This window comes from Cynocephalus volans, chromosome 14 (genome assembly GCF_027409185.1).
Source record: "Cynocephalus volans isolate mCynVol1 chromosome 14, mCynVol1.pri, whole genome shotgun sequence".
Classification (NCBI taxonomy): Eukaryota; Metazoa; Chordata; class Mammalia; order Dermoptera; family Cynocephalidae; genus Cynocephalus; species Cynocephalus volans.
The window spans coordinates 51,589,003-51,615,386 of NC_084473.1; the positions used below are offsets into that span (position 1 = coordinate 51,589,003).

Sequence of the window (26,384 nt, forward strand, 5' to 3'; positions counted from 1 at the left end):
CTGCTTCAGTTCAGTGCCAGATGTTAAAACAAGCTTGGTAAATGGTGGGTGTGCTACTGGCAAGAAGATTGAATCTGATGCCAAAAGCCCTAATTTTTCCCTAGTGACTTTGTTAGATATTACCATGAAGGTTCAGAGTTCTCTTTTGATTAAAAACTCTACAAGGTCAAGGACTCAGATCCCTGTACCAGCCAATTGCCACAAACATAAAAAAAATTCTAGAGATTTTCCCACAATGGTCTACAAAATATGGTTTATTTTGTTTGCAGCATGGTTTTAAAGAGGCTGCAATGATAAAATACTTTTAAAGAACCTAATTGTAAGAATTAAGGGGAAAAAGCTCATATGCAAATAAGTGCATGAGTAGGTCTCCCACATAAATAATCCACTCTAAAAAAAATTTGGCCTAAATTAAACATTCTTTTGAAAAAAAAAATGTTCAGCCTTGATTTGGCTATTATTCCAAGGTTGTTTCTGGCGGATTTCTACTACCCAGTGGTGCATCATGCTGAGATTTAGACTGGTCACTAAAATATAGTCATCTAACCAAAGTCCTAATTTCCAAACACTACTGCTGGTTTCAGACCTAAACCAAGGCTCAGCTAAACCTCTCCTTGTATCGTCAGCTCTTTGTGTGGATCTTTAAAAATCCCATACTGCCCAATTTAGTAAAAGGTGGGAGGGATGAGGGTAGAGAAGGCCTTAAGAAGAATTTTCCATTTTAAAATTCAGACTTCTGAAACTACCTCACCTTCTTCATTACATCAGATTGAAAACTTGTCATACATTAGCATACACTGTATTGACTTTTTTTTTAACATTCCCCCTGCCCCCACCCAAAAAGTCATAGTACTTAGGAGATATAGGGGTGGGCATTTCACTACTTAACTGGCATTTTAAAAAATAATTCACACCAGGGTATAGTGAAGAAAACAATTTTAAGTATAGGATTTGAAGGAATTCAAGCCTTTTCTATAGAGAGCAACTTCCTTAAAAGCCTTGCCAACATCAGTTCCCGGAAAGGGCTGTGACCAGAGAGCCCAGTGCCTGGTGCACGGTGTGCTGGGACCAGACAAGAAGGGGCAAGCTAGTAAGGAGCAGTAAACAATGTCTTTGACATAGCAGCCTCCATGGACAGAAGCAAGAACAAGCAGCCTCCAACAGCCCTGGTCAGTAATTTCAGGGGAGCCTGAACCTCAGAGATGGGACTGTCAGCAGCTTCCAAACCACAGAAGAGAGACATGCTAGGCAAAGCGGGGCATTCAGGGAATTTATGAGAAATTCCCTGGGATGTGGGGCACCCCTTGGAGGTGGGGAAGGAGGACTCTCAACAATAAATCAGGCAGCACACCTGAGTCCTCAGCTGGGGTACAAAACAGCCTCCGTGGACTCCAGCATCCCACAAATGAGAGAAGGGCAGAGACAGAAAAATGCTGGGTACCTCAGACATCAGGAGCAGGAAGCCAAGCAGTGCCCAGCTTCTCCCGGGGAACTCTCAGGACTGTCGACCAAACGCTCCTGACACTGCACCCTTTGACTACTTCAAGCCCTGCTGATTTGAGAGGCAGGGCCCTCCTTGACCGTCCCTTCACCGTTCTCTTTGTGTACACCTGCAGATACCTGTATATACCTGGGTGCTTTTTCCAAACACCTGAGCTAGGACATGCACCAATAAGATTAATAGGAGACAAGTACTCAAGGAGCGAAAGAGATGTGAGCTTGGCACAGCCCTTCCGTGCGGGGGCCCATTTCGTCTCTTGGCAATGTTTCAGGCAGTTCTATCTCTGGTTTAAATGCCTTTCCACTTTCTAAAAGCAATTAGAAACCATAAGAGGAGTGCAGCATCTGTCATATTTAAAAAATGCCTTGAAGGCAGCTGCACATTATGCATTATCATTTTTTAAGCAACTGAATTCCTAATTCCTAAATTTTAAGATAGTCGTGAATTGCTTCTAATTAGATGTGCTTATTTGATTTTAAAATAACTGTGAGACTTTGGATTGTGTTTCCTTGTACAGTTTCTAACACATCATGAGTTCGTATTTGTCAGAAGTCATGTGACCTTCAGTTCCAATCTTTCAGGATGTGGGAAAGCTGAGAAAAATTTCTAAGTGCCGTTACAAGAATGCTGGGCTGTACCTACCAAATACAAGGGGTCTTCAAAAAGTTCAGGAAAAGATTTGTATTATCTTTTAATTCCATTTCTCCATGAACTTTCTGAAGTACCCTCATACATAGTCCCTGTAAGGTGTTTGAGGAATATCCTAGTCACCCACTTGAACTCTGCTCCAGCACGCTGGGATGCCTTGCCTCCTTGGCACAGGCTTGTCTAGCAGGTTCCCAACCCTGGGTGACCCCTTGGGTAATCTTGCTGCTCAGCTGCCATATATGTGGTGGGTTGCTGAGGGAAGTCAGGAAGTCTTTTCTAGTTCTGGGAATCCATGCTTTCAGAAGACTTTATCTGACACTCAGGGCTGCTCCACGCTGCTCTCCCTCATCCGCAGCTCACCCAGATCACTCTGGCCTCTCAAGTTCCCAACTTTACCCTGACCCGCCCTTTGCTCTCAACTTTTGGCCTCACCTCCTACTCTCCAGTGTTTTGTCGTAATGTAATAGCTGTTCTGTCCATCTGCAAACTTCAAATCATTGTTTAATCGATAATTAAAATGTCAGGAAGTTCCCTTCAAAAAAAGAAAGGAATGGGAAGAGCATAGTTTTTCAGAGCAATTTAAGGTACAAAAGACTTACCGTGATCACAACACAAGGGATGGTACCAAAATCCTGTGTTCTGACTTTAGTAAAAACAGTTCCTCTCCCACTCATCAGGTGACAAAATCCCTAATGTTTGCTCAGTACCAAATTACTAAAGTTGTCTGTAAAATTAAAGTTCCTTTCACCACATTACCATAGTCATACCTGGTTTATATATTGTTTTTGGATTTATAATGTAGAGAGGGTCACTTAACCCAAACTGGCCTAAGCAAAAGGAAACTCTTTGGCTCACACACCTAAAACCGCAGAGCCAAGACAGCTTCAGGTGTCACTTGATATGAGAACTCAAATCTTGCTGCCGGGATAGTGTTGTCTCTCCACGTCTCCATCCTGCTTCCCCTGGGTTACTGCAGTTCAAGTAGCAAAACAACAGCAGTGCCTAGACCTTACAGTCCCTGTGGTATAAAACCCACAGGAAAGAATGCCTCTGACTGATAAGTCCCCACAAATGTCTTACGGTGTGCTGTTGGCTCTGGTGGGTCACATAATTACCCTTGAACCAATCGATATGGCCTAGGGAAAAGAGTCTTTGATTGATTATTCCTAAGTAAATAGTGACATGCCACCCATAAATTAGCAAAGTAATCACCTCCACCAGAACCAAAACTCCAGGGCTGTAATCAAAACTACAGTGATTGATTTCCGGATGAACCCAAAACAGCAAATGTCTACTATACTCCACCCTTTTCTTGCTGTGTGTGCACTCTTAAAATGCTCCCATTTTAACTCTCCTTTATATGATTGAAAATGCAGTCACCATCTCCCCAGAGAGAGATGGTTCCAAATCTCAGCCAGTTACTGCATCCAGCCCCACATCCAGGATCTCCACGTATTGTGAAGTCTTCTCACCCAGGCCCAGATAAAGCTGCTCATGGTCCTGTGGCTAGTGATAACGTTATCCACCTTGACATGCCAAATAGACCGTGGTGATAAGAGGACAGAATGAGGGTAATTTTTTAAAACTGTCACTTTGAAGGAGGAGAATGAGACACAATATGCAGTAGTCACTTGTCCGTTCCCATGTTATCCTCAGCTGGACAAGACAATCAAGGATTTCTGCCATGTCTGTGTTTTGCACAACTGGACAGTGATGGTGTGGGATGATGCCAGCAGTCAGGACATAAAGGTTTTGTTTGTTATAACAAAAGATACACATATGGAAGTGAAAACATAAAGTAGGATGTAATGCAATATTCTCTTAGAGGTACAATTTCCCAAATCTCCCATATTCCTACTGGGATGTAAATGACGCCCCTGTGTCTTGTCATTCTCACGGGAACATTTACATCCTTTCTGCTTCCTGTGACTGCTCCCTGACTCTCTGGGAGACTGTGGCTCAGGGTTTGGCTACCCCCCAGATGCAGAGGACCAGTATACACAGCTGTCAGACTCAGGGAGGGGAAGGTCACTTTTAGAGACATCTCCCAGGGGGCCCACATTTCAGGTCAGTCTAAATTCCATCTTTATCATTTAATCTTCTGGCCTAGGATTTGGCATTTTGTAGTATCAAGAGGAAATATATATTTTTACATCTCAAACAGATAACTACTTGAATTCTCAAGAGGAAGGTATATCAATTAAGCTCATTAGTATTTAATTTTTTTAAAAGTCAGTTAAATCACTTGTCACTCTACCTTCATTTTTTGGGATAAACTGAGCACCAGTTTATTATTGATATTCCTCTTTTAAGGTATAATTTATATTATTTGTCTCAAGGTAATATTATAACCTCTTTTAGTTTCAACTAATTTTAATGGTTTGCTGTCATTGTTTCATATTTAAATTGTCACTATTTGGTCCTTAGCAGATCTCCCTTTGGGTTGATATATGTGTCTTTTTTATATAGTACCACCATGCTCCTCTGAAATTGTCCTTGTTTTTTGACAAGCGGTTTTTTGTCTTTGGTTTTCCTGTCCCAAGAATGGCATCTGGGCTCTATGCGTACACATTAGCTTGTTCCCCCGTGACTACTAGAGGTTGCTTAAATTATTATATACCCAAAATAGAAAAAAAATTACTCTTTTTTTAAAGGTCATGAGGCTATGTTGATATTTTTAATTTAACTTTTTTTTGCCTTGTTTTAGTAGGGCTTTTTTCAGTTATCTTTGATGTACCATGTTATATATTGTAAATTTTAATTTCTAAAGGTTATATTGTATGGTGTTTCCAAAACTTAGAAAAAAAAATGTTTTTCTTTCTTTTCTGGTTGTGATTCTTGGCTCGAGCTCCTTAAATTTGGCTTCAAAGAATGCAAAAATATAGGACATCTAGTGTCTTATAGAATTTCATTGAACTGGTAGACAGTGAAAGGACTAAGCTAAATCTTTCAAGTTTGGCCTAAACTCTCTGTGTCAGTTGTCCCAGGAAAGACAGAGCACTCTGGAAAGGAGGTAACTGAGGAGACCTTAATGAAGGGACTGTTTACGAAAGTGTGGGCAAGGTTAAGAGAAATACCCAGGGAGGGGAAACACCTTGGAGAAAGCAACAGCTGGAAGTCATCACCACCCCTGGGGCGGAAGAGCAGGGAATGGGAGCTATTGCCACAGGTGGAGAACAGAGCTATAAAAGAAGCCACGTCGCAGGAGCTGAGACCTGAGGCAGAGGTTGAAGCTTACCAGCCTTAGTCCCAGCAGGGAGGCATGGAGGGAATAAATGTCCCCGCTGCATTCTCCTCTCACCCTCAGATCTGCCAGTGCCTCCCTTCAGCTGAATCGAGTCAGAAGCTGACGGGCGAGAGAGCCCCTCCGTGAAGTACGGGGAGGCCAGCTTGTGGGCACAGAGCAGGAGGAGAGGGTGGGGAGCAGATACGGAGGGGCACACGGAAGACGTCTAGCCCATTCTCCTTTAATTTCTTTTTTTCTAATGGGAACTAGTGTTATTATCACAGAGAAGAACCTTAAGCTATTTTAATGTTGAACAGTAATTATTCTCATTTTGAATACCTTTGCATATGAAGGCACTTCAAAAAGTTCATGGAAAAATAGAATTCAAAGATAATATGAATCTTTCCATGAACTTTTTGGAGTACCCTTATATATACAGGTATTTATTACCTGGTATTGAATCTGTATAACTTTTTAAGAATCAGTTAAGGATGCCAATAAGATACAAACAAATCAATGTCAAGAATCATTAGAGACCTTTAAAAATTTACCCAATTTAAGTGGAACCATTTTGGTGAGCAGTAGTGTTTACATCACTGCCTTGGAGTGCCACAAGAATCAACTTATTAAAGACATTAGTACATTGAGGATTGTTACTTTCCCCATCTCCAGCAGTTCTTATTTTCACATTTAGAAAAAATCAGAAATTAGAAACTTACAACTCTAGAAATGTTTAGTGCCAATATCCACATTTTTGTATGGATCCATTTATCACACAGCACCAATTTCGCACTCTGTGGTAACTGCATGATATCTGTGTAGTTGAACTACTAAGTCACTTTCTTCTCAGTAATCGATAGATAGTGTGTAATAATATCTCCACGTGTGGGATGTGGTCTTTTAGGGAAATCCGAATGAGCTGGCCAGGCATTAGTCTTCCTAGTTATACCTGGTGGGGCTATGGCTAATAATTTATTTTTAAATGTCTACTGTTTGATATGTGTCCCTTAATTGCTTAAATTAACTATCTGCATGGGGGATGGTAATTTCAGTTGGAACTGACATTCAGACAGAAACCTAACTTTATGATGACAAGTTACAGAATAAATACAAACTGAACAATTTTTATGGAAATTGGCATATAAATATTCACTTTATTTTTCTAAGTGGACGCAATAGTTAACTCAGGGATTGTTTTCTTAATGCACCTGAATCAGCCTGTACTTTTTCAAGGTCCTTCATTAATAAGCGCTGAGGCACGCAGCTTTTGGCCATCTACCCAGGGACGGATGAAAGAATGGTGGACTTAGCACTTTCTGTTTCTACACCATCTTCATAACATTATTTTAATTATAGCATTTTCCACCTGTTACTAAAAGGAGAGGTTCAACCCCTCTCCCCTTGGAAGCTGTATAACTTGTGGCCACAAAGCAAAATCTCAAACTGACTTAAAGCATATTTCTTCCTCCCTCAGAAAGGCCTTGGGATTGTTGCCAGCCTCCCCCACTTATTGCAGGCTGAAAAGGTCATCTCTCCCTTAAAAAAAAAGTCTGAAGTCAAAAAGTTAGTTTTTACTATTTAAATTGTATTGTCTTAGCACTAGTTTGATGTAGTTTACTTATGAATTATGGATAACTGTAGCAATCATGATATTTATAGTTTTAGTCACCAATTTATTAGACATATTTATTCCATATATTCAGCTGTTTTACCTGGGTAGGTAACATGTATATAACCATCTTATCTACTAAAAAATTTCAAGAAAAAGTGCTTTTGTACACTTTTTCAATCAAGCTTTATGTTAAATACTATTAAATACTATTTGTTTTCCAGAGAGGGGGTTCATAATAAAATTATAAAATCATGTTTTAAAATCTCTGTCCTCTGAACATCACTTTTAATTTGTTTTCTAAGTTAGTGTTCATCCCGCTTCCAACACACTCTGCTTAGTCCTCGCAGTGGGACAATGCTGTGAGTGATGTTTATGATCGGAAGGTAGCAATACAAGAGTTAGAGATTGTAAAGGTTTTTTTTTTTCCGTTTTAGAGTATATGAAAAGCTGTAGATATGGTTACATAAAGCGAGGCTAACAGCATTTCCTCAGTAACTGTTGTGGCTTCCAAAGTCCCCAGAGTGTCCCAATGAAACATATAGCCATGCTTATGAGGATTTTCCCAAGTACCAAAAGCTTCCTTTGCAATTTTCCTGAGGTTTTATTTTAGACCTTCCTACCTTCTATCTCCTCCCAAAACACACATCGAAATATTTAGGAGTGTCTGAATACATGCGTACCAGCTCAGGAGGTATAAGTAACTACTACAAAAAAAAAATCCTAACACACTTTGACATGTCTACCATGAGATGAGAGAAACTGACTTTGGCTTCAACAGAATCACGCCTCAGCAGGCCCAGGCTTCGGGCTGTCTGAGGATTTGTCCAGCACAGTGGGATGGGCTCCTCAGTTATCCTCTGGCTGCACCTGGTGTGTTCTCTGAGAAGATCTTTGTCTTTGTTTTCTCTTGCCAGGTTTGAGATTGGCATTGAGGTGAATGCTCTTTCTGAGGGTTTCACTTCTTTATTTATTATGCCACTCCTGTTGGTCGGAGGCCTGGGAACTGCTGTAAGAATTTAAGAATTCTTAAGAATTGTAAGAATTGCTGTAAGAACAGTCATAGGCCCTGTTTGCCAGATTTGGGGTTTCTCATAAATCCCTTCTCCCTGACTAGGATGTCAACTCTGTGAAAGCAAAATTTGTTTTATTCACTGCTTTATCTCTAAAATCGAGAACATACTGGCACTCAGTAAATATTTGTGGAATGAATAAATAAACTCTTTAACAAGATTTAGGTTCATTTCCAGTCACCGATTCCCGTGGACTAGATATCAAGTCTGAGATCTTGTTGACACCTTGTTTTAGGAATCTGTAATCCAGCTTGGAAATTCCTGCTGCTAAGTAACTGGCACCCCTGGCCATCCTTCAGTCCCAAGGTGGTGGCGTCTATCTGGCCTCTGCCTTTAGGCAATTCCAAACAATGGCCTGAAGTGGGGTGGCCCTTTCTGCCAGGGGTTGACGGTGATTGTCCCCTTTATCTGGCAGGGAACATGTGACCGTGTTTAGAAGGGATCTAGGGGATTGGGCAACTCAGTCACACCTGCTGTAAGTTTTCTTCCATGTGGATGGATCAGTGGTGCTTCCAACAGTCCCCAAGGACAGGGATTCATTTCCAGGCACCAGTGGTCCCTTGAAATACTTGTCCACATTACACTTATCCTAGCTGTCAGTGTCACATCATCTTTCAATACCCCCTAAGTGTTGACCTGTGGCAAATCAGCACCCCCAACAGTGATCCATGTCTTCCTATCTCTCCCAATCCTCCATGGTGAGGAGAGGGGAAAGGAACCGTTTTTGTTCACAGACTGCCTTCTGCCACAAAAGCCACTTTACTGTCCATCAGCCTCTGCTGCCCAACATGAGCAGACACAGAGTGGCAGTGCCAGAATTATTCCTAGCAGAGGATTAGAAAGAAGGAAGGTCCTTCTAGTATATATTTACTGTCAGTCTACCACATATGTTCCTTAGGAAACCGAGGAACTTTTATGAAACCTAAATTAGAAGCAGATTCTAAGCCTTTTATAAATGGTGGTACAGGTTGAGCATCCCGAATTTGAAAATCTAAACTTTGAAAGGCTCCAAAATCTGAAACTTTTTGAATACCAACATGACGTCAGAAGTGGAAAATTCTACATCCGACCTCAGCTGACAGATCTCAGTCAAAACTTTGTTTCATGCACAAAATTATTGAAAATATTATATAAAATTACTTTCAGGCTATGTTTATCATATGTATATGAACCGTAAATGAATTTCATTTCTAAGATATCTCATTATGTACATGCAAATACAGGTTGAATATCCCTATCTGAGACACTTGGGGCCAGAAGTGTTTCAGACTTCACATTTTTTTTAAGGTTTTGGAATATTTGCAGCATATATACTGGTTGATCATCCCAAATCCAAAAATCCAAAATCCTATATGCTCCAATGAGTGTTTCATTTGAGCGTCATGTCAGTGCTCAAAAAGTTTTGGATTTGGGGGCATTTTGAATTTTGGATTTTCAGATTTGGGATGCTCAATCTGAATTCCAAAATATGCACACACAAAAAGATCCAAAATCCAAAAAGCTTCTGATCTGAAGCATTTCATATAAAGGATACTCAACCAGTACCCTCATCTACAAGCTGACAGGTGCTAGCACCAAGTGACCTCAAAATTTCACTCTAGCATTAGAGTTTTCCAAGTTTTTTTTAAAACTGTGCTTCCGGGTAAATGAATAAGGCCTTAAAATTTATCTTTTATTACTATCTCACATCATTTCTGAGTCAATTTGAATAGGTTTATGAACTTAAGCAAAAAGAAAGTCTTATAAAGAAAACAACACACCATGGGGTTTTTCATTGCAGTTTTTTGTTTCAGCCCCAATTTAGTAGCCTTTTTAAATCTTTGATACCTTAATATATGAGTCCACAGCATCAAGATACATAAAGTTCCACCAGATTGTGAGCTGTGTTTATAAGACTATCAATTCCCCAAGGTTTGCTACTGTGTCTACCATGGTACCACCATGTGCCTAACATGGTGCCTTGCACATGGTACATAGTAACATGTATTTCTTTCTTTCTTTCTTTCTTTTTTTAATAAAGATGACCGGTAAGGGGATCTTAACCTTTGACTTGGTGTTGTCAGCACCACACTCACCCAGTGAGCTAACCAGCCATCCCTATATAGGGATCTGAACCCATGGCCTTGGTGTTATCAGCACCACACTCTCCCAAGTGAGCCACGGGCCAGCCCGTAACATGTTATTTCTTGAATGAGTAGGTGAATGGATGAATTTACTTCTCATAATATTTAAAGAAATTAATCTGCCCTCAAAATGCTCTGCAAGTTCACTTTTTGTCAGTGACCACTCTCACTTTTGTTTTTTTTAGCATCTACAGGTGGTCTTCTCTTTGTGGGAACTGGTGTGACCCATGTAGAATCCAAGCAAACCCCAATGGGCCATGGGACTGCTCTTGGTTAAATGATTTTTTTAATCTTCATAGCTTCAGTCTATTAGGAATTGAAATGTTTATTTGGTTTAAATCTATTTAAATAACCCCAGGCAAAAGGAACTGAAAATAAAATTCTTTGTTATTGTAGCCATCATTACCTATTTTTCATGCAAAGCTTCTTTGTTAGCAGATTTGCAGTGAAACAAAAGATATGCTCATAAGTGACAAAGTATGGGGAAAAAATGGAAAAGATTTGGACAGATTTTCTCAAGTTAAAACAAACCACCGTATATAGGTAATCCCAGTTTTTCTTCTAATCTTTTATACTATGTTTGGAGACAGAAATCTGCTGGGAGAACCTGCCCCCAATTTTTTAAAAAATGCTTTATTTAATCAGTAAATCTGTGGGAAGTTCAAGCTTGCCTGAAGCAGGACAGTGCTCCCCTCCTGGTGATGTCAGAGGCAAGTAAACAGCCTGCTGTCCTAGAGCTTTCCTCAGCTCTGCAGGCCTGACAGAGGCCCTTTGTCATTGTTGATTAGTAGCTGCTTTGTGAGCTTATATTGTGAGCGTTGCTAAGATTCGACGATCTTCCTAAGCAAGTGCTGCTGAATTTACCGTACTGAGGTCTGTCAAAACTGCTAAATCCTATCTTGAAGCTTGGTCCAGTAAATGGGGAGGAACCTCTAATTCTATATTTCCATCCCACTTGTGAGGATCATTCTTTCTTTCCTTCTTTCTTTCTTTCTTTCTTTCTTTCTTTCTTTCTTTCTTTCTTTCTTTCTTTCTTTCTTTCTTTCTTTCTTTCTTTCTTTCCTTCCTTCCTTCCTTCCTTCCTTCTTTCTTTCTTATTTATTTATCACGAATATTCATGAGATGCAAAGCTTATTGTCCCCCGTCTTGCCCATGATGTGGGCCCAGATTCATACTGGGGGCATGCCCATTACCAGAAATTACTTTTGTACCCTTTGTTCCCTTCCAATTATCCTCCAACCTCCCTCCCCTTCCCCTTCTCCCCTCAACCCCAATTTGTAGCCCTAGGAATGTTCCCTCCCTCTCTAATACCACCACACTACTGTGGTCTTTCTTTCCTGCCTTCCTTTCTCTCTTAGCTCCCACATATGAGTGAGCACACGAGGTATTTATTCCTCTGTGCTTTGCTTGTTTCACTCAACATAAGTTTCTCCAGGTTCATCCGTTTTGTCGCAAATGGGAGTATTTCATTCTTTTTTATGGCAAAGTAGTGTTCCATGTTGTATATATACCACAGTTTCCTTATCCAGTCATCTATTAATGGACATTTAGGTTGGTTCCATATCTTGGCTATTGTAAACAGAGCTGCAATAAACATGGGAGTGAGGATCTTAAGAGTTAGAAGAGATGCAGTCTCTTATACGTTACGTATAAGCTAAGCCCAACTCTCCACTGTGGAGGACGATGGAGGGTGTAGGAATGCCCCTGCTACTTACTCCAGAGTCTCTCTGGGCTAAGTTCTCCACCTTCAGTCTACCTCATAATTCTGCAGGAGGTCTGCAGTCAGAGCTGCTCTGAGCAGGTAGAACATAGCAGGATTTCTGTTCTTCGTGAAGGTGGGTGGAAGGAACTGAAATTACAAAATCTATTAAACCCTGAAACGCTGAAATTATTTCAAAGACCTATTGTTTAGCTGGGTAACTCTACCAAAAGCTGAATACTTAGTGATTTTTTTGAGAGTGAATTTAGTGCTACTTTCATAAATGATTTTCCTTATTTAAATCCCTTGATTTTCTGTATTGGTTTGAAGCAAAGCAATGATTTCTATATAACTGATAATTTTAGGAATTAAACCAACCATTTATTATGTGATAGTTTGTTAGCTTTTTATCACAAAGAGTTTGCCAGGGCATAAGAATCCAGAGATAAAGTGCTAGAAAATGACTTTTTAAAAAAGATTAATACACCTAGGAAATCACATTCCTACCGAGTAATCAGTTGAAGCAAACCTACTCACTTGTGGAGATAAAAGAATGCACTAAAAGTAGGGAAGCACTTTTCTGTCAAAAGGGAGTGTCTCTTAGGAAGGCTGTGGTGGAGTTGGGTCTGATTATTTTAATCAAGTCTCTGAACATCTCACAGGTACTCCATTTGGAGGGAATGGATGCTACCCGGGCATTTACCCTTCTCCTTTCTACTGTTGCATGGTTGGGAGGTGGTAACCGAGGAGGTATTTGCAGAAGTGATTGTTGGGGTGCGCAGTTTGGGCCCCTGAAATGATGTTCGTGAGCTGTAAGGTGTGGAGAATCAGGATGCACTTGTGGGTGTGTTTAAAGTATATGGACGTGCTCTTCAACCAGCTCCATCCCGCTTCATTGAAGTTTACATCATGCTGTGCCATCTTCTACCTCTCCCTCTTCCTGATATTTACCCACTTCCTGTCTCCGAGCAGTTTGGCTAAGGGTCAACTGGCCGACCCCAGCTCCTGCCATCCATGGGTTTGTCATCTCCCAGAACTCCTCTGTCCCCCAGCGACTTAACTTCTCTTCTCTAGGTTGCTCATTCCCAGTACACCTGATCTTCACCCTCATTAAGACGTCCAGTGCCTAGACACCTCCCCTTTTTTCTCAAGTTCATGAGCCCCCTCCTGGCCTCATGTTTTTGCCTGCCTAAACGCCACTCTCGCAGCCCTCTCGGCCCTTCACTCCTGTATTTCTCCTACAACCCACCTCTCCGCTCTTCTCACTAGCAAATCACACATCGGTGCAGATTGCCACCACTACACAAAGACGCCGAGTGGCCCACTACGCTTACACTTCCTACGCTGCTGGTTCATTTTCATTCCTGTCTTTGGTTGGTTCCCTCTGCCACCCTCTCAGCCATCAGCCAAAGTTTTGCCACTGCCTCAACCTCCTGGCTCCCCCCACCCGCCGCCCCGCCAGCAGATGGCTTTTCTTTTCTACCCTACCCTCCTTCACTGAGGAAACAGAAGCCACTGGGCATGAATTCTATCTTCGTACTTCTTTCTCTCTCCTCTGTCTTGCTTCCCATCCTCCAGCCACATAAACTAATCACCTCCTTCCTTCCCCTCTTAGAGGAAGCGAGCAAGCCCCTCCTCCTATTCAAGACTGGTCCCTCAGCTGGTACTTGGACCCCAGCCTCTGGCCACTCATTCATGCTCCTCATCATGTCTCTCCCCTTCTGTGTTGCCCGTGCCACTCCCTGTGGCTGGATACACGTCCTCAGCCAAGAAACACATTCCAGTCTTTCCTATCCCCACCGAAATCTCTTTGGGAAAAAAAAGATCTTTGACTGATCTTATACACTTGACACATTCCTGCCCTCTCCCTCTCCCTTCCCCCTCCTTCTCATCCAGCCTTCACAAAGTCTCTCCTTTACGCTCCATCCCATCCCCTCTCTCTTCTGTGCCTGCCATTCGGCTGACATGGGGATTTTCTTATTCCCTAATCTAATTGACTCTCCTCTATTTTGCTGAAAGGAGAATTTGTTTCTTCTAGAGTAGCATTGTCCAAGAGAAATATAATGCAAGCCACACTTGTGATTTTTCTAGTTGCCACATTAAAAAAGGTCAAAGAGTTGACAAAATTAATTTTAATAATATATTTTATTTAACCCAATATATGCAAATTACTTCAATGTGTAATCAATATAAAAATTATGAGTTATTTTACATTTTTAAAAAACTTTTACTAGGTCTTCTATAAGTTGTGTATTTTATAGTTACAGTACATGTTAGTCTGGACTAGCCACAATTCAAGTGCTCAGTAGCCACATGTGGCGGTGGCCACCATATTGGATGGTGCAGTTGTAGACGTTCATCTCTCACTCACCTTTCTGAAGCAGTCTCTAGTGGCTCTCCTACCTCTCTCTCTCTTCTCAGTGTCCCATCTCTGCCTCTCCTTCCACCCCCTCTCTATTAATCTCATATATCCCATCCACTGGCTGATGATTGCCAGGGTCATTTCTCTGACTTCCATCTCCCAGCTGAACTTCCAGCTCATACAATATAGCCGTCTCACAGGTGTCCAAAATTTGACATGCCAAAACTGAACTCATCATCTGTCCTCATGAATCTTTCTTTTCCTCCTGTCTCAGTCAGTGGAACCCAAGCCAGAAAACTGATATCCCACTTGGATTGCTTTTCCTGTTTCATCCCATAAAGCCAACCAATTACAAAGCACGGTGAAGCCTATTTCACCAATATTTCTTTAAATATTCACTTGTGTCTTTCTCCACAACCACTGTTCATTCCTCTCTTGCATTATTGTAGTAGCCTCTTCAATACTCCATCCACCTTTACTCTTAGTTCCCTCCAGTCCATACTTTATGTCCTCAGTCTTTCACCCAAATAACTTTATATTCACCTAAAATGGCCAAGTCTGGAACTATATTTCTATCTAAAAAAATAAAATAAAAAATAGAAACAAGGTTGTGCTATATGCTCCAGTTGAGCATTTTCAAGGTGGTGGGATTCTTTCAGGGCATCCCACAGTTCTAGTGCCTGACCTTTTTCCCACAACTCTACTTTGCCATTGTGCAGCTCTGTAGATGGTTCTGGAAGATATAGGAAAACACTTCAGAGAATCCAGTTCTTTTTGTTTTGATAATAGGCTCTATGGCTTTGGAGACTTTCCCTAAACCTGGACTGATCCTAGAGCAGTGGTTGTTAATCTCTCTTACATCTTTGAAAATCTGATTAAAACATGCCTCCTTTCCCCAGAAAAATGCACCCTTGCAAGCATAATTTTGTAGGAGTAGCAGGGGTTCATTGAATCCCTGAAACCCATCCATGGAGTGATGTTGCTGAAGGACAGTGCTGAACAGTTTCACATCATGTACTGGTTCCCAGCTAAAATGAGCATCAGGGGTTGGTTGCTTGGTTTCTCAAGACATTTGAAAAAACATGCAGCATTATATGGCACATTTTGGAATCTGAAGAAAGCTGTTTCCTCCAAGGACACTTCGAATATTGTCTGACTAACACCACTAAAAACACTACTAAAAACCATGATTTCAAACTTGCATTTCTTGGCTAAATGGAGCTGAGTTTCCTTAGCCACAGTCCTCTCTATAGAAAGTACTTGGAACAACCTCATTTCTCACAGGCTCGGTTCTCGAGTTGTGCTCATCTTGGGTTTCAAATGACTCTTATAACCGCTTCATTCATTTCAGAAGCTTCCCTAAGAGCCTTGGCCCTAAATCCCCTCCTGTGCATCTCAGGTCACTGTGTGCTCTGCTGACCTAGCACCTTGGGGAGGGGACAAGGAGGGACAAATATGGGGCCATTGGCCACACTCGGGGGCCTGAGTGGGGTGGGAGCCTGCATTAGGGTCACGTTCCACACATCAAGTGAGGATCAGCTTTCTCTTCAGTCCCCCTGCTGGGCAGTGGGATCACAGCAGGGATGGCCTCCCCATGGTCCTGCCCTCAGAATGTGCCACGAGGTGGTAACTCCACCCGCAGGTGCTGGGCAAGAGCAGGCCTGCCTGATGGAGCAACACTGAGTCACACGCTTGGGGCCAGCCTCTCTTCCTTGGCGGGGCTGCTACTCTCTCCAGGCCTCAAGCCTGTCCGTCGCCCTTTCTCCTCATTATCCTATTTGTTTGCTCTCTTGCCAGGCTCTCTCCTTAAATCTCTTGCCCAATGGAAGCTGCCTCCCTCCTGTTTCCCCGAGGCGCTTCAAAGCCCTACTTGCCTTACCAGGCCCCTTTGTGTCTCTGCGCCTCCCCCCCCAGATCCCCACCCTCATCTCAAAGCTCTTAACCTTGCTGAGTCTCCCTGCCGACTCCCAGTGGCACTCACGGTCTGCCTCGCTTTCCCATCCTGCGCCAGCTGGGGACAAGCAACTATAGAGTTCGTTGGACTGAAGAGTGAATGACTGTCCTCATGCCCTCAGCTCTTCCCACCCCAGAGTCACTTTCCCAATGGAATCTGAATCTGGAAGGATTTAGATCCACTGAAAAATGCTAAACCTCCAGTGTTTGGCTGTGTTTGAAATTTTTGGCAGTTCCTCCCACGTATGATGTTACCGACACTGTTTATAGATGCTTGGAAAGAAGCCTTAAATACTTGTATTGTGTTTTAACTTGCTTTCCTTTGGAGGCAGGGAATTGTCAAGTAAGTATTCACACTACTCTGGAAAAGCACAGGTGTTCGATGAACAGCCAGTACTAAGTGTTCATGCAGAATCCACAATCGCCAAGAGTCAATACTTAAAATCGCCTGAATTTGCCACAATGCAGGTTTCTTACCCTTGCTCCCTTCATCTTCAGTTTTGAAGCAATACAGCTGTAAACTTATTGCTTGTGAGATAAGAAAAATATTCAGAGATTGCTTTACCTTTCAGTTGTTTACTGAAAATCAAGGTGAAAAAAAGCATCGGATTGCCTCTATGTGTATATATATACAATGCCATGTATATATAAATACACGGTGTTTGTGCTTGTATGCATACTCTGTATACACTGTATAATATATTACATATTATACAACCTGTGTGTACCCTGAAAACGAGGCCTGTGTTTAGTCTCAGATCATGCCTATGAGCCCCGCCATAGCTCTAGCGTCCTCCTGCTCCCCCCACAGACCCTGGCTTGCTTTTGTCATACACTTAAACATTCTTAGGTGAAAGAAGAAATCCACGGATTTCACTTGGAAGTCCCACTAAAACAGAAGAAAGAGCAGGTGTCCTGGGAAGCGATAATTAATGTGAAGGAAGTGTCTAATTGTGAGGGCTGCCATGCCCCCAGCCTCCCGATTTTGCTCCATTTGGCGGCGATGATGTCAGCCGGGGGTGTCGTTTTGCAGAGATGTGCTCTCTACCCATTCTTCGGTAGTGATTATAATACCATTTGGTCCAATTATCACTTATGATTACATAACGTGTTTTGATTGAAGAGTTTCTGAGAAAATAAAGGTACCTTGTTTTCCCCTGCACACATGCACAAAACACAAGCCATTCCAGCAGGCAAGCTGACCTACCAAGAAACAATGGGAATTGCTAGGCTAAATTATCAGTTGAACTTGATTTGCAAACAAAGCATTCATTGTGCATAACTCCCAGTGACATCCAGGAGGATGTCATTGTTTTTCTGACAAGTTTCTCCCCAGTATACTCTAAAATAAGCAGACCCCGGCACATTCGTAAAGTCAGAGTGTGCGGGAAGCATTGACAAGGCTTCCTTTTTTCTTCCTATTCTGTAGGCGCTTTAGTGCAGAGTTTGCCCAGAGACGCCAGGGTATGAGCTTTCTGAATTTGTAGACTGGTGCACTCTTTCATTTCTGTTTTAGTTCTTTGCTGGCATGCTGGGGAAGCATGGTTTGTGCCACACAGGAATGTCTGTTCACTTGGAAAGTGCTTGTGCATGAATGAGGTGGTTGCTAATGCTGCTCTAAACTGTACTAAGTTTCTCACTTGACTTTGTTTGCTGCTTACAAGGGGATCAAGGTAATCCTTTCTCTTTGCATATCCCAAGAGCAATAACTAATGGATTTGGAACTTGCAGTGGGAGCTGGTACAGGTCTCCTTCCACCCATCACTGGTTCCCTAAACATAAAGAAATCTGTTTTAAGGGAACTCCTATATCACCAAGAATTGTCCTACTCATATCAGAGTCCATTAGGGCTTTTCCATTATAAAGTATCTTAGTTAGATTCGGAGGCTGAAATCCTTAAAACTGAGAAGGGAAAAGCAACCTTTGATATGGAAGTAGAAGCTTAACACAGGCCATGACCCTGAGGTAAGGGCAGAGTAGGAGGCACAGGTTCTGTCTGTCTTTTAGCTCCTTGTTTCCTCTTTGCCCTTTTGTGTTGAAAGACTGACCTGAGCACTTTGCACATGGGCCTTATGGTCTGTTCCAAAGCCCAGATTGAATGTCCCATTCAAACCATACTGTGATCTTTCACTGCCTAATTCTGAACAACATTGGCATGTCCCAGTCTGAAAAATGGCCATTGAGTTCAGGAAGTGTGGCCTCTCACTTCTCGTGCACAGGCTCCTCTTTGGTTTTAAATCCCCTCTGGCTCATGTGCTCTTCCTGGGGAGGAGGGACTGGTCCTATGTGGGATCCTGTGTGAGGAAACCTGACTCAATGCCTATGAATCCAGGCCCCCTTACACGGGGACCATTAATGCCAGGTACTACTTTTCCTGGAGTGGGTTGGGGGCAAGGGAGGAGGGCAGGACAGGACAAACCCAGGTGAAGGGCCCTAAGTGGGGGAGGAAAGAGGAGCCTGGCACTGGCCTGAGCTGGCAGCGCCAGGCGAGTAACCTTGCAGTCTTTTGTCCAACACTGTTTCCTCCGGCCATCTGTTCCAGACCACCTGTTAGCCGAGCAGCTCCCCAGCCTGAGAAACTCCAGAAGAACAATATCACCAAAAAAAAGAAACTGGTTGAGGTGAGGGCGTTAAACTATTTTGCTTTTAATCTGATATTGATATTCTGAGACCTGCCTGATGGGCATCACCATCCGCATGTCCCACAGATACCATCCAGTGAACCCAAATGGATCTGTTGGCTCTCTCTTGTCCCCTCTCTCTTCTACAAAGCACTCTTCCCATCCCAGGGACCAGAATCACATACACTGAGTCACATTCCTCCTCCCTCAGCCCTGCCACCCGATCCTATTAGTACTAACTCTAAAATGTCCCATGTCCTTCAAACCTGGCTCTTTCCCTTACCTAGTACCACTCAGGCCCTCAGCATCCCTTTCAGGGACAAGAAAGAAAAGAGAGAAAGAGGAGAGAGAGTGCTTTTTTTTTACCCTGTGTAAAGCTGTTTGAGCACTTACTACATGCCAGGTGTAGTATACACACTTCCAGTGAAGTACGTCATACAATCCTCACATATACAAGGTAGGTACTATTACTGTTTTTATTTTATAAATGAGCATGCTGTGATTCAGGAAAGTTAAGGGTGTTGTTAAGTCCCATGCTCCAGATCACCAAGCCAGTAACCGGAGAAGGATTTGAACTCAGTTGTTGAGACGTGAGAATCAGCTCTAGTAAACCTTCTGTTTTAGCAGAGAGACCTTTTACCTGCCTTCAGACTGTCCCTTCCCTCTCTGACCCATACCCTGCTGTCCGTTGAGTAAGCTCTTTAAAATATAAATATTTCTTGCCTTACACTGGCTTTAAGACCCGGGAGTTTCCCACATTGGCAATGGATGCAAGTCCATGTTTCAGAACCTTACCCAGAGCCACCTTTCAAGCTCATCCCCCATGATTCTCCACCCCAAACCAAACACTAGTGCTCTCTGAAGCTGCCTTGGACTTTTAAGCCCCTGTGTTTTCATTTCCTCTGCTCAGAAGGCTCCTCCCCACGGCTCCCCACACCCTGATCCTTCCAAGCCCTTCTCTGTGCGATCTTCCCTGATGCTCTTCACCCCGAACCCTCCCGCACTCCCCTAGCCCACAGCCCCTCCATCCCAGCCCTCGTCACACTCTCTTGTGCCTTTATTTCTCACTCATCTACCTCCTCAACCAGTCTGTAGACACACCGAGGCCAGAAAACCTGTCTTCAGATATTTCATCGGACAGGGGGTATTTACGGGAAGGATTTATCATGGAATGCAGCACAGGTCAGGAAATGCAGCTGAGCTTCAGGAAAGACAGGATCCAGGAACTGAAAAGCCATCACTAGCCAAGATGGCGCCTCTCTTCTGCCAAGCAGGGCCTCGCGAGTGTGATACATTCTTTTTCTCTGCAGTTTTCTTTAATTACTTTGCATGTGGTAGACTATGGGTGCTTCCCAGAGCCTGAGTTTACATCTCCTCAGTTAAACAGCTGAGCCTATCAGTGTCCCCAATTCTAATTTCCTGGAAGAGACCATCTGATTGACCCAGCTTGGGTCGGTTGTCCAGCAGGACTGGGGGCAGAGTCACATTCTGTCCACAGTTTCTGGGAAGCACACGTGCCTGGGGGAGGGAGGTGGTGGGGTTGGGGAGATGTCAGGCAGGGGGAGACAGGAGTAGGTAGACAATTGCTGAGCTGGAAGGAAGAGAAGAGCTTTCCAGTCGAGAGAGATTTAAAAAAAGCAAAATCATAAGGAGAGAGAAGCTCATGATATACGGGCCGTATAGATAAGCCAGCCTGACTAGGGGGGATGGGGGGGAGTCCGATGTGTGGCAGGGGCTCCCTGTGCCAGTGAGCTCAACATGTCCAGTGAGCAGTGCCCGCCGCTCCCGCTCCCGGGTCTGGGCTCGTCCCTCCCAATTCCTGCCCCTGAGGGTCGCTTTCGTCCACATGTGACTGCAGGAGCTGGCTCTAGACCACGTGTTTGGCTACAGAGGATTCGACTGTCGCAATAACCTGCATTACCTGAACGACGGCACCGACATCATCTTCCACGCGGCGGCGGCGGGCGTGGTGCAGAATCTCTCCACAGGTGACAGCGTCACTCGGGCCCTCTCCTGCGCTCGCCCGCTCGTCACACACCCCAAAGCTCAAGCATTCCCTTTAGAGCCATTCCTGCAAACGCTCAGACTCCTCAGCTCCAGGAGGCAAAGCCCTCTTTCCTTCTGGCCTGAGTGCAGCCTTATCTGTGGGCCCCGGAGGGGACGTGTCCATGTTTCCGTCAGTCCCTCTGCGGCCAGCGTGTCCTCGGGAAGCCACAGTAGAGAAGTTGCTTAGAGATGTAGCTGAGAACAAAGCGCAGGGGAACTGTTCATGTTAGTTCTTAACAGTGACCAATTTTCTAGCAGCTCAGGCTTTTCAGGTTTTGTGTGTTTTGACTATTTAGCCATAGTTACAATGAGAATGGTAACAATTAAACAATAAGCAAAAATATCCAGTGTCCTTTAACCACATGAGGACTCAAATTAAAGAATACAGATGAAAAAGAAACAGTTCAAACAAAAAGGCGTATTCAGAAATTTACAGGCGTTCATATCTTTACCACCAGGTTTAAATGTTAATCTTTTGCCTTATTTGCTTCATATCTCAGAACAAACCTTTTTTTCAAATTTTTATGTTCCTAATTTCATGTAGTTGTTCATACATAGATTTAGATACTGGGTATGTATTGATTTGTTTCTTTTGGGGGGAGTAGGGCCTTAAAATTTTCTACACATTTTCTCAGCTTTTTAGCCACATATTGGTAGCAATGTGCTATTTCTTTGTATTTCAACGCCGTCATTCACCGTTCAGTTCTTGGGCATTTGGGTGGGCTTAAAGGGGCCACTTTGGAAGTCAGCAAGCCCATTTGCTAAAATAGATTATAAAGTATTTCTTGCCCTTTCTTCCACTTCCTGTGACATATGTCAAGTCAAGGCTTTAGAAGCAAACCCATCAACTGTGCCATCCAGTCACCCAAGTGGGTTGGCACTTGATAAGTAAAGGTGATTAAAAGGGACTCCCTAAGTATTTATTTCACAGTCTTCCCTTTCCAGGAAGTAAGTGGTACCATGGTGCTCATGAAAGCGTTGTCTCCAGCCCTCCCTCCTCACACCTTGCCCAACCTAGAAGTAGACACTGAGAAGCCATGGGGAGGAGGAGGCCTTGAACTTCATCATTCTGGACTCTGGGAGCCTCTGTACTCAAACTGTGCTCTGGACCCACGCAGGGCAGTGGGAAGGATTGAAGTGAGCTTGAATGTATGAGATAACAGACACCAGCTCTTCTACCGAACTTAGAATCTGTAAATTTTTAACAATGATCTTCCATTGCCCCAAGGATGATTCTGAAAGTGAGAATTTGGGGACTTTAAGCTCTCACTTGTACAAGCAATTTCCAAAGACTCCACGTGAAGCTCTGGGGTTGCCCTGCAAGGTCTTTAGTTTCCAGTGTTCAACCTCCCATGATATCTCTCTCCTAGGGAGCCAGAGCTTCTACCTGGAGCACACGGACGACATCCTCTGCCTCACAGTGAACCAGCACCCCAAGTACAGAAACGTGGTGGCCACCAGCCAGATAGGTAGGAGGGTCTGGCTGAGGCTCTCCCAGCTGAGAAGGAACACAGATTTAGCAATTATTGGGAGAGGGAGTGGGTGGGTCACTGCTGTCTACCCTTTCTTGTTGATGTTGCTGTTGATTTTTTTGAGCCCTGAATATATCTGTGTCAGCTGAGTTAACACATCCAGTGATAAACGATTCTGAGGGACCATAAAGTCAGATCAGAGCTTGATAGTCCAAATAAATAGATGGCCCCCATCCCTGTGGATCTGTGAGGTTAATTTTTTGGACCCCAGGTGTCAGATGAAGACCCCGTGTCTTGAAGCCTGGTGATTGTGCTGGCAAGGGTGGACTGCGGTATGTGTGCCTGGGTCTCCCGTACCCTAGGGAACTGCCAACAACAAATGTGAACTGATTCACATTTGTGAAGAGTTTGTTTGTTTGTTTTTACTTTGTCATTCCAAGGGCAGTTTTCACAAAAGTATCTTCCTGCTTGTTCTCATGGAACTCATGTCCATTTTAAAATTTAATTTGGAATTTTCTGATGCTGGTGTTGAGTGCTTCACTACGAGACACATGACTCATTTTAGCTATTGTTTTCCCTTGACGCTTCCTCATTGCCATTGCCCACCCAATGCAGGTGACATTATGGAAACCCCAGGTAAGGCTGTTCCATCCGTGAGTAGTTTGAATCTGCACAGCAAAATCATGTCAATGTATCATGTTTGCTGATTGTATCTGGCTAAAGTGCAGATACAAATCATTGACCTCGCCAGTTTCCTTTGTATAAAATCCTCCATGAGTGTGTGTGTTGGACATAAACATCTATAGGGCTTTGCCTTTAAAAGTAGGTTTCCCGTTGTCTTTCTCCTCTGGCCAGGTCACACCATAGGTCTCTCATGCCCAGTAACTGTAATGCCCCTAAACACTTGTCTTGAAAGGCTTTTACGTGAACACGAGCATTGCGTTGGCACCATCGTTCCCCAGACTTAGCTCTTTCTCATCCTCCCCATGCTCAGGCACGACACCTGCGATCCACGTGTGGGACGCCGTGACCAAACACACCCTCTCCATGCTGCGGTGCTTCCACTCCAAGGGGGTGAATTACGTCAACTTCAGCGCAACTGGAAAGCTCCTGGTGTCGGTGGGAGTGGACCCTGAGCACACCATCACTGTCTGGCGATGGCAGGAAGGTACACCAAGCTGGGCTTTCTGTTCCTCCAGGGAGCTTGCCTGTGACATTGGCTGGGCTGGAACCCAGATATGCTCCACTTTGAAGCCCACCACGGGCACTGCTGCAGGGTGAGCAAAACCAGGGCTCTTGGGATCCTGGAGAAGCTGCTCGTCACACGCCACTGCCTCCCTTGGCCCCAGGAGCAGAAGAAGGCTGGCCAGGGAATCCTGGGCCACTTAGGAGGGGTCTTTGGACACTTTGGGAAAGTGCCCTGATGTGGCCAGCCTTCTTCCTCAGACAGAACGCAGCATCCTCCGTGTTTCTGTCTTCAATGCCTTCCTCCCAAACTTCCTCGTCCTCAGTGTTCTGTCTGGTGGCCCCCGTGTCCTGCTACAGCCGAATCACCTTGATCACCTTATTACAAGAACTAGGATGATGTTTTGCCACCATAGTCTCAAGAGCAAAATTTAAAAAAAATTTTTTTTTTTAACATTTTAACACTTTTGAAATGAGAACACATCCTACAATCAAGGTTTACATTTACTGTGGTAGGATTTCTTTCTTGTCCTCCCCCAGCACGCGCGCGCGCGTGCACACGTACACACACACACACACACACACACACACACACTGCTACTAAATTCGTGGTCATCTTATAATTAAAGATGTGCAATCTTCCGTGTATATTCTCAGGTCGGGTACTGCTCTGGCAAAAGCAGATCCAATTAGTGAGGACATTAACGAGGTCTGTCTGCAGCCAGGCAGCCTGTATCTAGGACACGCCAGTCCAGGCAAGTATGGAGGTGGCATTTCTCCAACCCAGGGCTCCAGAGTCCCATTATCTCTTCATCTTCCCATGGGGGTGGGGGGCACTTGCAAAGAGATGAGGACATGGGAGGAAAGTTCCAACCCCTCCTGAGCCCCATATGAGAAAAAGAACTTGATGGCTCTCAGATGTTCCTATGATTTTCACTCACCATATTCCATTGGGAGGTAGCTGGATCTGTAGTATTTCTAGGAAACCACATTTTCTCAAAATTTTCCTGTTTACCAGTATACTGTGTTAAGATGGTTCCATAATTAGTATCTTGGGGATGCAGGTTCATTCCCTCTTCATGAATACTTTCAAGGACGTGGCCCTCACCACATCACAAGGCAGCCAGTACCCTGTTGGAAAGCTCTCGTTATGAAGCCCTTTCTTTCATGGGGTGACACTTGCTTCATGACGCCTGCCTTCTGTGCTGCTAAACGCTATTCCTAGATCCTTGGAAGAAAGTTGTTACCCTGGCCCCTAGACACAGTCTTGTGTTTTTAAGTTCAGGCTCACTCTCCTCACTTCCTCTGTCTGCCCTTCCAGGCAGTACCTGCTCTGGTCCTGCCCCAGGCTTTTGCTCACCTGGGGTCCCTTTTGACATCCCAAGAGAGGACTGGGGGAGCCAGGGTTTTTAACCAAGCTCCCAAGGAGAAAGGAAGCCTGCCCTTTGGTAACGTTCTCCCACTGTCTCACCAGTCTGTACAGGAGGGTTCTGAGCCAGTGATAACATCTAACACCCTATCACAGGCCACCACATCTTGTAAGTTGACCTTGGATATGTCACCTCTTCTCCCTTATTCCTCCAGTGTGGTTTTTCCCTCACTTCAAGTCCTGCTTACAGATGAATAACATGTGTTTGGGGAGGTTTATATACATTCTGTTATCACTAGAGACCGTATTATTCATTCCTAATTTGTTAGAGGATTATTTGGGGGAACTTGTATGAGTATATGTATAGGTAGGTAAGAATAAACAAAATAAAATGGAGTTACAAATGAACTTATTACATAAAATACATGTTGTCAGGTCCTAGATATGTCTATATAATTTTCTCTGAGCAGACTAGAGACCAATGCAAAGAGAGAGACAGGTGTCTCCACAATTAGAAGTATCCGTGAGATTAAAACAAGGAAAAAACAAATAGTGGCTTAGAAAAAATGTGCATCTCATTGTTACTTTGCATTTCCTCCATGACTCCTCAGATTGATCCTCTTTCCATCTCTTCTTTCGACACTCGACACTCGTATTGCTTCTTCTGTAATTCACCCATTAAAATTCTTTTTCTGATGGGAGTGGGAGGGTTGTTTGTCTTTAATTTATGATTTGTAGTTCTTTATAGATTAGTAATGTTAATCCATTGAGTCTCGTAAGCATTGCAAATGCCTTCTCCTCCTGCGTTGTCTTTTAACTTTGTTTATGGTATCCTTGGAGACCATGGGTTTTAAAACGTCTGAGCCCTAGGTAGTGAGATTTCTGTTATAATAAGTCACAGATTCCATTTGCAGAGAGAGAATTACAGCCAGGAGAGGTAACCTCTGGGTCTCCCCAGCCTCCCCTGGAAACAGATTCCATTAGGGAGTGTCTGAGGGGCAGCTACAGGCCCAGCTACTTTTGATAAATCCACCACCACCACCCTACGAGGGAGCCATTATGAAAACAGATATAGAGTAATGAGAAAGAGGAGAAGAAAAAAATATGTATGTGAATAATAAAGGGAGGGAAGATAATTAAAAGGAAAATGGAATTAAGATATTAAGGGTAAGTTAAAAGAAAATTGAAAGGTAACAAGTTTAAAATAAAAATTTAGAACTCAAGGGCTTAAAAATAATGAGATAAAGAGGTAGGTTTAAAATACAGGCTAAAAGAATAGAAGCCAACACATTTAAAAAGGAGCTCAAAGAGTGAATACTCCCTGTATCAAGAACTATTCTAAGAGCTTCACTTATATCAATTTTTAAAAATGCTCTTGACACCTTATAAAATAGGAACTGTCATTATTCCCAATTTACAGGCGAGGAAACATGCAGAGAGAGTTTAAGTAACTTGTCCAAAGTTCTACAAATAAACGGTGGAGTTGGGATTTAAGGC

General features: G+C 43.4%; 1 protein-coding gene across 1 annotated transcript in view; it reads left to right on the forward strand.

Moving 5' to 3' along the window:
* EML6 (EMAP like 6) overlaps positions 1-26,384 on the forward strand; it is a 264,754-nt gene that overhangs the window by 227,818 nt on the left and 10,552 nt on the right. Inside the window, exons 28-31 of the mRNA XM_063078051.1 lie at positions 18,737-18,815; positions 20,674-20,803; positions 22,232-22,330; positions 23,328-23,501. Of these exons, the coding sequence (XP_062934121.1) occupies positions 18,737-18,815; positions 20,674-20,803; positions 22,232-22,330; positions 23,328-23,501 (482 nt within the window). The remainder of the gene's footprint in view (positions 1-18,736; positions 18,816-20,673; positions 20,804-22,231; positions 22,331-23,327; positions 23,502-26,384) is intronic.